A 13075-nucleotide genomic window follows, 5' to 3' on the forward strand; every position below is an offset into this window, starting at 1 on the left:
AGGAAATAGATTATCTTTCCTATTCCGATCGAGAGAAGGAGCTGGAAATTATTAGTATTTTTCTTCTTATTATTATTATTATTAAGTACGCGAAAGGAGGCGGAAATTAGTTATATGGGAGGTTTCCATTTTAATTTCCCTCCACAAATTGTTTGCTTTTAAAATTCAAATATTTTTATAAGGTTAAAAAGAAAACGGAAAGGCGGCATGAGAATTGCGGAGATTTCCACGCCGGAACTCCGGCAACCAAACCAAGAGACAGAATCGAATAACCACCAAAACAACAGTCTTCATCAACACATCATTTCCCAGCTTGAATCCTTTGTCAAACAAACTGAAAGCGTCTCGGTGGATCAAGGCATACCCGAGAATCTCCTCTCCCATTTCCGCCAAACCCTCATTCAGCTGAGTCAACTCGCTCCGTTCCCTAACTCCCTCAAGCTCCAACTATGGAAGCACAGCTTCCGCCTTTGGAACGCATGTGTCGACCTCTCCAACACTGCCTCCATACGCTCCTCCTCCTCTTCCAGAGAATCGTATGCCGAGAGCATTGCCACTCTGCGAAATGTTGCCGCCGAAGTGCTCTCCCTTGCCCGAGACGTCATTGGCGTTCCATCTGCGGATATCAAAGCGGCTCTCTTCTACCACAGGACTGGCCTCGCGTGGAACGATCTCAAGAAGTATGATCTTGCCTCCACTTGCTTTGAGAAGGCTACGGATCTTGTGTCGAAGCTCGATATCGGCCAAATATCAGATATGGGAGAGAAAAAGCTCCTATTCGATTTGAACCTCGCTAGAGCTCGGACTGCGTGGGAACTATCGGACAGAAATCTTGCGATAACTTTGCTGAACAGGTCCAAAGGCCTTCTATTCGGGCTTCCCAATCACTTCAAATCGCTAGGGAATCAATTTCTAGCTTTCGGCAAGAGCGTCTTGTCAGTGAATGAGAATAATGGCGTGAACGAGGCAATGAGGCTCATGAATGAGGCACTTGACCTGTGCGAGAAGGGACTGGGTGTGGCAAGAGCACGGGACGATATGGCGGAGCTGAAGGGGTTGAGATCAAAGGCGCTGCGTTTCATATCGGCCGTCCATTTGCAAAAGGAAGAATATGAAAGCGTGATCAAATGCGTGAAGGTCTTAAGAGATGGCGGCGGTGGTTGTGGGGATGGTGGGGATCAGCACGCGTCGTTGCCTGTGTTAGCGATGAAGGCGTGGTTGGGGCTGGGAAGGTTCAGCGAGGCGGAGAAGGAGCTGAGAAGCATGGTGGTAAACAAGGACATCCCTGAGGGAGTTTGGGTATCCGCGGTTGAGGCGTACTTCCAGGCGGTGGGAACGGCGGGAGCAGAGACAGCCAAGGGCGTGTTCTTGGGGCTATTAGGCCGGTGCCACGTTAGTGCCAAGGCAGCAGTCAGAGTAGCTCACAGAGTACTCGGGGATAGCAACGGGGAGGGATCCAGAATTAGGGCCAAGGTGGTGGCTGAGCTGGCGTCTGATAAAAGGGTTGTGGCACTCTTTGCAGGCGAGACCGTGGCTAAGGAGAGGAAGGCCATGCATGCTGTTCTATGGAATTGGTAAGTTAATGTTTAATTTCCCGCCAAGATACAGCGTCAAGATCTTTACGACTAATAGAGCAATGGTGTTTCTTCACGTGACGTCGGGAAAACCTATATCAAATGGTTTATAGTGTTGAAACATACTTGTTTGTCCACATTGAGCTTTAGATGCTTTCTTATTAGCGTGATAGTTAAACTAATGATGGAAGTATTGAAGCTTGCCCACCATCACCAACCGTTACAAGCAACAAAAAATATCTAATGAAATGGATCCACGAGAATCATAAAATAACGGAGTTCTATGTTAGTGGAACGGACGGTTGTCTATGTTCTGTGCTTCTGTTGTGATATCAGATACTAATCTGGTTGGAAAAGTAATCAGGTGAGTTTCATTAGTGGTTTGATTGATTATCTGTCACCCTTAACAATCCACCATTCACTTGGTTTATTTCTAATGATGTTCATTCTCACAGTTTTGACACTTTATTTGTTTATTCATGCATGAGGGGTCCTCACTGCTGTCAATGGTGGCAGCTAACTGGAGGCAGTGTCAGTTGGCTAATTAGTTTACTATATGAGTTTAGACATAATTGTCAGGATTGATTCATCTTGTTTTTGTGCTACTACAGAGAAACCACTGGAGTTAAATGTCGTAACCATGTTATTTTTTGATGGCTTTCGACTTGGTTGAGATGTTCTTTCAAGGAGTCTCTTCCAATCTATTGACTCTTGTGCAACACTTGTTTGTGAATAATTATTTTGTGAGGATCTGGAGATACTTTTAGAGAAGATCAAATGCTCCAGTATTCTAAACAGAATAAAAAATGAAGATGTTTCTTATCATGTTAAATCTAGATACGGGGATGACATATAGATATTGGAAATTGGGCGGTGTCTTCTATTGATGGCTGCTAATCAAATTATGAGAAGGTAATTTTATTTGGAATTGATCCTTTTAAATCTGACACTTAAGTTAGCCTCTGTTGATCTCTACAGTGCTTCAGATCATTTTCGCTCTAAAGATTATGAGACAAGTGCAGAAATGTTTGAGAAGTCCATGCTTTATACTCCATGTGACATAGAGAACAGGATGCTTAGAGCCAAGGGCTTTAGAGTTTTGTGTCTCTGCTACCTAGCACTTTCTCAGCTTGATCGAGCTCAAGAGTACATCAATGAGGCTGAAAAGGTATTTTAAATAAGTTCAAGCTACATTGTTGACTTGATAGATGTCTTTACTCTTCTTTAGTTAGCCGACAACTTTAATTTGCCCATTCATCTCCTTTTTACTTTTGCAGATAGAGCCTAATATTGCGTGTGCTTTCCTTAAGGTGCTCTGACTCTCCCATCTCTTTCTTGAATGGACCTTGTAAAATACGGGGCACAGTGATTACCATAATTGTCAAACTCATATTTAAGCTTGCTCAAGAATACATTCTACTCTGATCTTATTTCGTTGAAAGACGAAACTAAATATTCTCTGATTCCCGCAGTTCAAGATCTATTTGCAAAAGAGGGATCATCATGGTGCCATTAGTCAGATTGAAGCAATGACTACCTGCCTTGATTTCAGTCCAGACTTCCTGTCCCTCTCAGCACACGAAGCTATTGCTTCCCATGCTCTTTCGGTTGCTGTTGCATCTCTTTCCAACCTTCTTAACTTCCATATATCGGGAAAACCCATGCCAGTTACAGAAGTTGTAGTACTGCGCACCCTTGTAACAATCCTCACTCAAGAGCCTAACAATGAGCCTGAGATCCAAAAGTTCATGAAACAAGCACAGACCCGTGCATCTAAGCTTGGACCTGACTGCTTCTTTGGAGGTGGGGAGGTTGGAAGACGAGAAAAAAATTGGTTTGCAGTGACTTCGTGGAATTATGGGACAAAATGTGGAAAAGAGAAGAAGTATGAGCTATGTGCTGAATTCTTTAAACTGGCATCAGAATTTTATGGATTCATGGCTGATGGACAAGATGCAGAAAACAGGGTCATGGCTTGCAAATCATTGATACTGAGTGTATCTGCTAAGGTAGCTTTAGGGAATGAAAAGAAGACTGCATTGGCGGATGTTGAAGTGAAACAAGCTATTGAGTCGCTTGACAGAGCAGGGAAGGTACGTCACAATGATTACTTAATTGCTTTAGAAGGCCTCTTGTGGCTTCATATTGCTTTTATATCTGATTGGTGTAATAGGTAGACCCTGCCTTTCCTTTCAAAAAATTTACTGGAAACGGTAACTTATTCTTCCATTCTCTCTTTTTGTTGAAACTTTGTTGCTTCCATAAACTGCCTTAGCGTTTGAATGCAGATACTGACTGCAATCTCAGCGGGGACTCGACTTTTTGACAACAAAATTGCCACCATTGAACCCAATCTCCTTTTCATGTACACCTTCAATGCATATGATCTACATGGAAGACTCGCCAATTCAGGTTCCCAGCAAGACCTTGTAAAAAGCTTTGCCAGCTCAAAGGCTTGTAATCCGGATTATCTTCTTCAAATTGGCCTTGCTGCCTGCCAGGGTCCTCGATCCAATTTTGAAGTGGCTGCCTTTGCTCTTAATGAATGTCTCTCATTCTTTCTTTCTTCATCCTCACCAGACTATCTGAACATAGCACTTATTATCCGGAAACTTATTGTAGTAGCTGGCATTCACAAGGGTGATACAGATGATGATGCTGTTCATAGTATGTATAAGAAAGCCTATAGAATAATGGTTGGACTGAAGGAAGGTGAATATCCTATCGAAGAGGGTAAATGGCTTGCCATGACAGCATGGAACCGGGCAGCAGTGCCTGTGCGGCTTGGCCTGATTGATTCTGCAAAAAAATGGATGAGTGTTGGCCTGGAACTTGCTAGCAAGGTTTCTGGGATGGACACATATAAGGCCTGTATGGAAGATCATATCGCTTGCTTTGATAAGAAATTTATTACAGACCATGGGGCTGAAAGGAGAATCTAAGATGGTACGATTTCCTTGGTACAGAACTGTTAAGTATGATGTCTTTTTGCACAATGTTACACTGCCTCTACTTCGATTTACTAAGAGGACTTTGATTGACTTGACTTCATTATTAATTTGTTAAAGAAAAAGTAGTGCCAGATGCTCGGCGAACTTAATGAAAAATTATACATATTGTACGAAATTTTAGATCAACTTCTAAGAAGCTAAATAAATGGAAAGCTTAGTTTCTGAGGTCAAGAGTGGGAATACAGGCTGACTATCATTATACTTACTATAGAATGCATCTCTGCCAAATAAAAAATTAAAAAAAAAACTAGAGGGCGAGAGAGTTGGATCCCAAAGCTGTTACTATTAGAAGTAAACATCATATTTGGAATGACTCTTCTTCTTACACAAACACAGTTCACCAAGAAAGAAGACATTTATGGTGGGGGGGTGGGGGGTATGAATACATACATCCTAACAATTTCCCACAAATCTTAACATAAAGATTTTTAGAAAAATGTATTGCTTCTCAGAAGGAGCAATCGTGCGCTACAAGGAACTGAAACCTTCTTGATATGGCAATGGCAGGGCCTTATGCGATCAAATTTGCTTTGCTTTCATGGCTTGGAAGGAGTTGGGGACGATGGTGGTTTCAGATCTGGGTACTACAAGCATCCAACAAAGGGAGGGAAAGAAGACAAATGTGAGGAAGTAAAGTAGACAAAGAGAACTTTAATACAACTTAGAGAAAATTTGTTAAGAATCAAAATTTGAGATCTTGGATCTTAATAATTAAATCAACAACTCAAGTGTTGTATAATAATCAAATGAATAATATACCAAACAATTAAACTATAATACTTTATTTATGATATCATAATATAAACAAAATAAGAATCTTTAAATCTATCTAAGATTATGGTAATACAAAAATAAGTTGATTAATTAGATAACACATAATAAAGAACAATCAAATAAGATAAATAAATAGGAAATAGTAAACTCATACCACAAATAAGTATATAGGTATTGGTTTTTAAATAAGTTAAATACTTAATAATGCATAAATACAACTTTATAGATATCTCGCGCATTGAAATATATTCACTTCAAGATTTTTTTGAGATAGTATCTCCAACCGGGTCTTCTTCAATTTAGCAAGAATATCATCATCACTGACCTCAACAACATCATTGCTTACAATTAAATCAAAAGATATATCATTAATAGCACATTTTACACCCTCTTTAGTCTATCTAAAGATTCTACTAAATAAGAAAATAAGCTAAATAATTTGAACACGCTATAATAGATTATAACTAAACAGTACAAGGGTCTCCACCTCCTTGGTATCTATACTTAACGACATATTTATATTTTGTTACTTTTTTTTTAAAAAAAAAAAGAAGATAAAAAAACAGAATCCTAACTAAAAAAAAAAACGAACTCATACGACTAGCAAGTTTATGGTTATTAGTTCCTAAAATAAGCTAAATAAGTAAGACATAAACATTACAATTAATAAATATGTCTTCATATTGAAATATGTTCACCCTAAAGTCTTCTCATTCTGCATCAGTAACATTCTTTATAATTCCAGATATTCATGCATGAATACAATTATATGAACCTGCTTTTAGCCCTTTCGGAATCCTTGGTTTCAAATTTATATTAGTTTGAGTAAGTTCAACTACAAGATGATTTGTAATCTTTGGGTTACCCGACACCCATTTTGAATTCCTCCCAAGTGATAATTCAGCTCTTATTTCTCATAATGAGAATTGAATTCCAACTCACGAGAAATTCCAGAGAGGGTGAGATAACACAAATACAACAAGTCATATTGTAGTTAGATGAATATGAAATGTAGATTTCAATCAGATTTGAAAGAGGGAAGGTCCTTAAACAGGACTTTGAGAACATATGCATCAAGGAGATATTTCTCACAGATTTCAAACATAACCATCACAATTATATATCTCAAAAAGGAGGGAGAATAGACAAGATGACCATACATTAGGATAGGGAGAGAAAGATCTACGACTGACTTGTACATCTGGCATGGATTTCTTGCAATTGTTTATACCATCACGGTCCACCCTTTGGCTTTCTACTATGGGAGAGTTCAAAGATGAGGAACCCTCCTGGTTTTCAGTTTGCTGATTAATTCTTGCATTGGCCCCTAGATGCTCAGAACTCCTAGCCTTCTTCTTTTTAGGATAAATATGTACTGGAGGCGGCAAAAGATTTTCCTGTATTTCCTGCAAGAAAGTATATATGAGGAATTCTAGCAGAAAGGAGCTGTAACAAGAATAGTGGAAATGAATGTTTATAATGGTCTGCAACTGTATCATCTATTAATGCTGAATCTGTAATCAGTATGAATCTTCAAGACTAAGAATCAAATTTCTTCTCTTTTCTGCCTCTCCTCTGCCTCCTTCCTTTTCCTCTCCCTCACCCTACCACTATTCCCTTCCCTTCTTATCTTCTCTTTCTTGTCTTAGGTATTGCTGTACATCTACTTGGAAACAGTGGAAAACAACTGCATCAAAAGTGGACAAAATAAATTTATTGCCAAGTCTCAGGGCAAAATCTGGAGTATGCTGTTCTGCAGTGGTCTTTATAAGTGTCTAAGAGTGTAAGCGGTTATTAAAGTTAAAAATGAACCTTAGGTAGCTTCTGATTGCTTCCCTGTACCATAATTCTACAGGATAAGAAAGTGAAAAATTACAGAAAAATATTTTTCCCAAACAAACCCTAGAATATTAAGTATCTATGAATTTGATATGGAATTAGAATGATACATTCTAAACTCCACCAAAATTGATGATATTATGAATGTATTTTCCAATTCACTGCTGATTCAATATGAATTCAATTCTTATTATTTTAAGTAAGACTCTCATTGTCTTGTAGATGGAAGTTAAAGTAAGTATAAATCTGTAAATAAATTTTATATAAATTTTAGCTTCATTCTAAACAAATGTAGATTGGCCATGTAAACATGCTGCAAAAACACCGTGAAATTGTGATCTACAAGTAATTCAATTCCTCCGTAGATTTTTCTAGTCATATAATGGTTCAATAGTTGCATACCTGCAATCATTAGATGCTTGTGCGGTACAAATAAGTTGAAAACCTCCTTAAATTTGATTGGTTTACTATCAATATTGTTTTCAGAAAATCTATTCAAAAATTGTAAAATAAAGATTTGAAGTGTAGAAATCGTATGCATCAGGTCTTTCAACTCGTTTGAACTCCTATAATACTTTATATTTTCTGTAGAATTGACACTTTTCATTAGGTTAAACAACTAATGACCCTTTAAACTGCAAACGTCACATCTGCACGCAATATAAAAGTTCAAAAAAATGTAGATTAAAATAGAACAAGAACCAAGGTCTAGCATTTAGAAATAGAAGTTGCACACAAGTTCAAAAGAAAGAGAAGCATACCAACCACCCATTTTTGCCTCTGGCTCCGCCCCTGATAGCATAAGCCTCTTTGAAACCATTCTTGAACAGTAACTCAGCCACTTTCATCGAATTACCATCAAAACTACCTTACACACAAAATAAGAGAAATAACAGCAGACGAACTATGAATCAGCAACTTTTACGACTTCAGATTGTACTTTATGCTCTTCATTTATTCAGAAAATTGAAAAAAATTGATAATATTCTGGACCATACCCTAAATCCACATACAATTTGTACACCAGTAAGGCAATGTTTGGAAGAAATCAAGTATTTTTATAAAATTCATTTGGAAATACACACACGCTTAAGTCAATTGAGAAAAAAAAATCCTCAAAAAATCAATTAGACAATGATGAAAATTAACAAGGAACTCCAAATGAAACTAAAAAAATGCATTCCAGTTTCTACTAAAATTTCACCTCCACCCTATTCCAAGTTTGAAATTCCATCAAATTTCCAAACAAATTCTAGAAAAGTTATTGTCCAAAGGTAACCTAAGTAGAAAATCAGAGGGAAGAACTATTGAAACAGATCCACACGATCAATTTAGTTATCCCGTTTCTCTCTTACCTCTTTCTATACCAACTAAATTTGCATACATGGAATGTCAATCCAATTCCGAAGGGCTAACGGAAAATGTTTTTTTAGTTTCCTAATCAGCATTTCCTCAAAATAGAAACATTAAGAGAAAATCTTGTAGCTGAAACAGAAACTTAAGCTGAAAAGAAAAATAAAAAAGAAAAAGCGAAACTCAGTTCTCACACTTACTTGTCCAAAATACAGACGACAGTATTTTTGGGGTCTGCAAGCCGTGCCATTACCTTCTTCACGAACTTATCTTCATCTCCTTCGCGGAACTGAACCTGAACAGCACTCTTACTTAAAATCTTCAAATTCGGAGATCCCAATGACACCAAAGTCTTCTCGTCCCTAATATCCAAAAGCTGCGCATTTGGTTCATTCCGGAGCTTCCGGAACGCATCAATGGCAGAGATAGGTTTGCATTTTCCCAAGTAGTACTGAGCTACAGGTATGACAACCAGCCAGATGAAAGTACAGCCAGCAACAAAAAATGGATTTCTGTTAAAAAAGTCATCGATGGAAACTAAAATTGCTTCCAGGTTAATCTTCTCAGAGACGGCCCCGTCAGAGGAGACAATAGTTTCTGAGGCAAAGCAAGGGAAAGAAGTAAAGAGCTCAGATATGGCGAGTGAGAGAGAGGTTTTAGTTAGCGTCTGCAAAAGAGGAGAAAAGTTGAGGAGGGAAGAATGGAGATGAAGATGGGCGAGGGGTGGAACCTTGGGGGAGAATAACTGGTTTGGGGGAGAACTGGGAGAGCGTGAATTGAATTTGGGGCTTTTGAGAAGGTTTTGGAGAGGTGGGGAAGACGAGAGGAACATGGAAAGAGACCCCATTATTAATCATGAAATATGAATGACCGAGGAAGACGAAACAGAAGATAAGAATGGGAGCAGAAGCAGTCGAGCTGAAATGAAAATGGACGCTCGCAAGCGGGTGAGTCGTCTCGTTTTAACTGTTTTGAGTTTATGACTCGAGACTCGTGAGTCGGGACTCGGGTAGAAATCAATGATACAGGTTGATTGGGTTTTATTTATTTATTTGTATTTTGTTTGTATATTTATTTTGATTGTATAATATAATATTTTAAATTGTGCATAATTTCAACGGTATATTCTATATTCTAAATTATATTATTAAAAATAGTAGAAATATTATATTTATTAAATAGTGAAAATTTTAATAAAAAATAACTTAAATATAATATAAATTTTAAAAAATAATAATTCATTGTTAATTTGATTTGATTTTATTTATGTTTTCTTCTTAAAATTTCTTATTAAATATAATAAAATTTATTTGTAGATTCAAATTTTTATATTTTAAAATCAATTTTATATATAATTTAAATTTGTAAACTGAGACCGCGATAGCATACAAGCAAAAGCAAGGGCAGTTGATCAAAGGCGCAAAATCTCCTTTTGGAGAGCGCTAAGACGAGAAAAAACGAAGCTCCAGGTACCAGAGAATCTTCCTCTTCTCCTTCGGATGTTTGAATTTTGAGTTTAGATGTAGAACTTGGGCAATTAAGAAAAAATTTTCATCTCTAGTTCCATAGGTTTATCTCGCTGTACAGGTTCAATGTATATGTTTACTGTGTTTATTAATGTATATTTTCTGGTTCTTGTTTAGGTAATCGAGTTGTTAAATCTCAAAACGATGCATTATCTACTCAATTGTAGACTGCGAATTGTTTAAACATTTTAATTTCAGGGTTTTTTCAATTCTAAATTGTAATGTTTTTCTTGTTCTGTTTAGATTTTCATGACCTCAATTCGAACAAGAACAGATGTTTCATCTTGGGATGGAACCCTTTCGGCCAGTGAATTTTATCTTGCTGCTTGTGCGTTTGCTGACAAATGGAAGATGTTCAACCCTGCTTATCCTCAATGGTCCTGGGTTTCTTGTCCAAAACAACCATTTGTTGCTTCACACAACGTTAGTCTCGTCAATTATTCCACTGCCGTTCTCTGAATTTTTTTTAAAGTTAATTGACGGTCTTAAATTTTTTGTTGTTCTTTTCCTGTCTGGTTTGTTTCTACTTCTCAGGCAGATAAATACCTCTCGCTAGAGAAGATTTGCGTGCTTAGATCAAGTAAGGTCCGGCCTGGTCTTATGCTGATATTTGTAGTCTGACACTTCAAAAAAATTAATTTGATGGGTTATAGCTTTTATGGTAGGAGGGTCATGATGAAGGAAGTCATATTGGGAAAGAAGGGACTGAGTGCTCTAAAGATGAAGAACTTATTGATAAAGCTACATTGGTACATGAACTTTAACTCTACTTTTTGGGGTTAACTTGTTATGAGCAAGTATTGGTCTTAGATGGTAAGGAAGCATGAATAACTCGGGGAAGTTTGCTATAATTTGTTATCAGACCTTCTGTTCTTCTTGATTAACTATGTTGATCGTTGTTTTTGCCAGATACAAAGTGATCATCATGAAGCGCATTACTATGATTTTCATATTGTTTACAGTGCTTCGTATAGGGTTCCGGTGCTATATCTCCGAGCATACTACAGTGGTGAGTCCATTGCCATGCAGTTAGATCATAACTAGAATGTATAATCTGATAGTAATGCAGTTTTACTAATCCATAAATCTCCTTTAAGTTTTGGTTTATGTCAGTTGAGGTACAACCTTGATCATTTAACTTCCAAAATGGTATTAGCCCGATTCTCCTGAGCTTTGTGCCATTGAAGATAGATCCTTTCCTTTTATGGACACAAATATATAATCTGTCTTTAGCTTTTACTTTGTCCATTAATGATTCTTTGATTGTTTCTTACTCAAAATAATTTGATGTTCACAAACAAAAATGATCATCCACTTATTATTTGCAATATTCTATGATGACTTAGCTTGTAGTGTGGCTTCTCTCTCCTGTGAGATGGATAATAGGTCCAACTCTATTCTCCTCTGGCTCTGGAAACACATTCTAATCTCCAACCGTTTCAATAGAAAAACAAACAAGGTTAGTTGGAAACAATTTTTTCATAAATGTGAATGGAGCTCTGGACAGGAAATTCTTTTATTTCAATCTCCTCTGCCGTTAGGGTAATACACAGCATAATTTTGTTCTTATACTCAGAGAGTCTGCATTCTTTTGATTTGAGATACATGAAATGTGGTAAATTTTGTTTGACATGCAAGAAAATGCAAACCCTGCATTATTGGAGACTCATAGCTGGTCAGTTTATGTTTGAAGTTATTCTGTTGGTAGAAATATTCAGGTGGATTTTAGAAAAATATTATATTTCTTCTACACATAGCCTTTGCTGAAATTTGAATATTATATTATTGTAATTCCAACTTTGCAAGACTGAACGTCATCTACATAAATTTATATATTGAACATATGATCCTTCATTATGCAAACAGATGGACGAGCACTATCTTTTGATGAAATTGAAAGAGATCTTCCTGGCTGCTCTGCGGCATTATTGGAGTCTAAATGGACATTCTTAACTCAGGAGGTAGTCTATCCTCATTAACTGTCTAGTCTAGTCTACCTTCCTTTTCTTTTTCCTAATTTTGCCTATTATTAAGGAAGTCAAGAAAACTAGGGTGGTTTTATATTGTCATTGATCTCTGAATTTGTGCTATATTTTATGCCCATCATATTTTGCAACTGATGCCTGAAATGGAGTATCTAAAACCTACCATAGATAATCTTTGGAACTAACTCATTATCATTTTAAATATGCCTGAAATGGATCTATTGTTCCAATTTTGGGTTAAAATCTACATAAACTTAATTTTTATCATTTTAAATAAAGCTTCTATTATCTTCTACGTAAAATAAGTTCTGATTTGAAAAGAAATTTAATCAAACTTTGAATTTGTGATGGTCATAGTCTCAGTTCTATCATCTTTTAGTAAAAATGTGTCAGATGTGTGATTCTGGTTGTCAACCAAAGTGGAAACTTTCGAGTAACCAAAGAAAACCTAGAAAGTCGTGGGTTGGCTGTGGCCTGAAGTGGATTACCTCTAAGAAATTGTCTTTGGTTGAAGTCACATGTGTCATTTCTCCAGTTGAGATAGTTTTCCTGTTTACCTTTAATGAATATAAACAGTTTTATGGCAGTCTGGAAATCCTCTCGTTAATTTATGCTATGGTAGTTCTCTGGAGATTCTCATGGCACAAGACTAATTCAATAGTATAAGAACTATGAATTGCAGGAGCATCCATATTTGCAACGGCCATGGTGCAAACTACATCCGTGTGGAACCAGTGAGTGGATCAAACTTCTATATCTTGGCGATGTGGATTTGGCTAAACGTGGAGTGGCCATTGACATATATTTGCTCTCATGGTTCTCAGTTGTTGGCCAGGTGGTTGGCCTTAGAGTCCCTTTTGAGATGTTGAATGAGCATGGTTATTGTAGTTGATAGCTATTCTGTGAGAAACATATGTGTATGCTTGTGAACTTCAAATAGGAGTTGAAACAGGAGAATGTTAGAACTTACACCATTAATTGTGAACTTCAACCTTTTAGCTGTTAAATTGAGC

General features: G+C 37.1%; 3 protein-coding genes across 4 annotated transcripts; 2 read left to right on the plus strand and 1 right to left on the minus strand.

The window, feature by feature from the left end:
- The first annotated feature begins 207 nt into the window (after window positions 1–207).
- On the plus strand, window positions 208–4750 carry ATSPO22 (Tetratricopeptide repeat (TPR)-like superfamily protein). The gene is made up of 5 exons (XM_022051501.2): window positions 208–1574; window positions 2553–2742; window positions 2852–2884; window positions 3047–3667; window positions 3863–4750. Exons 1-5 carry the CDS (start codon window positions 208–210, stop codon window positions 4514–4516), a joined length of 2865 nt encoding a protein of 954 aa, XP_021907193.1. The 3' UTR covers window positions 4517–4750.
- On the plus strand, window positions 4384–13069 carry ATG10 (autophagocytosis-associated family protein). The gene is made up of 7 exons (XM_022051506.2): window positions 4384–4520; window positions 10321–10500; window positions 10612–10662; window positions 10743–10826; window positions 10987–11086; window positions 11944–12038; window positions 12745–13069. The coding sequence occupies exons 1-7, from the start codon at window positions 4494–4496 to the stop codon at window positions 12952–12954; spliced, it is 747 nt and encodes a 248-aa protein (XP_021907198.2). The 5' UTR covers window positions 4384–4493; the 3' UTR covers window positions 12955–13069.
- Window positions 4849–9560, minus strand: LOC110821603 (Rhodanese/Cell cycle control phosphatase superfamily protein). 2 transcript variants are annotated; one of them, XM_022051503.2, is made up of 4 exons: window positions 8752–9560; window positions 7960–8062; window positions 6553–6765; window positions 4849–5169 (listed from the first exon to the last, which is right to left on the minus strand). In XM_022051503.2, exons 1-4 carry the CDS (start codon window positions 9396–9398, stop codon window positions 5122–5124), a joined length of 1011 nt encoding a protein of 336 aa, XP_021907195.2. In that variant the 5' UTR covers window positions 9399–9560; the 3' UTR covers window positions 4849–5121. The 2 variants fall into 2 exon arrangements, with proteins under 2 accessions (XP_021907195.2, XP_021907194.2); XM_022051502.2 differs by having other exon boundaries at window positions 6520–6765; window positions 8752–9556.
- Window positions 13070–13075: the final 6 nt, after the last annotated feature.

The sequence above is a fragment of the Carica papaya genome, chromosome 3 (genome assembly GCF_054855325.1).
Source record: "Carica papaya isolate Zhongbai chromosome 3, ASM5485532v1, whole genome shotgun sequence".
In the NCBI taxonomy this organism is placed as follows: Eukaryota; Viridiplantae; Streptophyta; class Magnoliopsida; order Brassicales; family Caricaceae; genus Carica; species Carica papaya.

What these genes read in the sequence shown, in the direction of transcription:
- ATG10 (XM_022051506.2), top strand. Translation starts at nt 4,494, where the DNA reads ATGGGGCTGAAAGGAGAATCTAAGATG. An exon ending in TGAAAGGAGAATCTAAGATG is followed by an intron (nt 4,521 to 10,320) that starts GTACGATTTCCT and finishes TGTTCTGTTTAG; the next exon opens with ATTTTCATGACCTCAATTCG. An exon ending in CATTTGTTGCTTCACACAAC is followed by an intron (nt 10,501 to 10,611) that starts GTTAGTCTCGTC and finishes TCTACTTCTCAG; the next exon opens with GCAGATAAATACCTCTCGCT.
- ATSPO22 (XM_022051501.2), top strand. Translation starts at nt 208, where the DNA reads ATGAGAATTGCGGAGATTTCCACGCCGGAACTCCGGCAACCAAACCAA. An exon ending in ACATCAATGAGGCTGAAAAG is followed by an intron (nt 2,743 to 2,851) that starts GTATTTTAAATA and finishes TTACTTTTGCAG; the next exon opens with ATAGAGCCTAATATTGCGTG. An exon ending in TTGCGTGTGCTTTCCTTAAG is followed by an intron (nt 2,885 to 3,046) that starts GTGCTCTGACTC and finishes TGATTCCCGCAG; the next exon opens with TTCAAGATCTATTTGCAAAA.
- LOC110821603 (XM_022051502.2), bottom strand. Translation starts at nt 9,398, where the DNA reads ATGGGGTCTCTTTCCATGTTCCTCTCGTCTTCCCCACCTCTCCAAAAC. An exon ending in GAGGCAAAAATGGGTGGTTG is followed by an intron (nt 6,766 to 7,959) that starts GTATGCTTCTCT and finishes ACTTTCTTGCAG; the next exon opens with GAAATACAGGAAAATCTTTT. An exon ending in CTTTCTCTCCCTATCCTAAT is followed by an intron (nt 5,170 to 6,519) that starts GTATGGTCATCT and finishes GGATGCTTGTAG; the next exon opens with TACCCAGATCTGAAACCACC.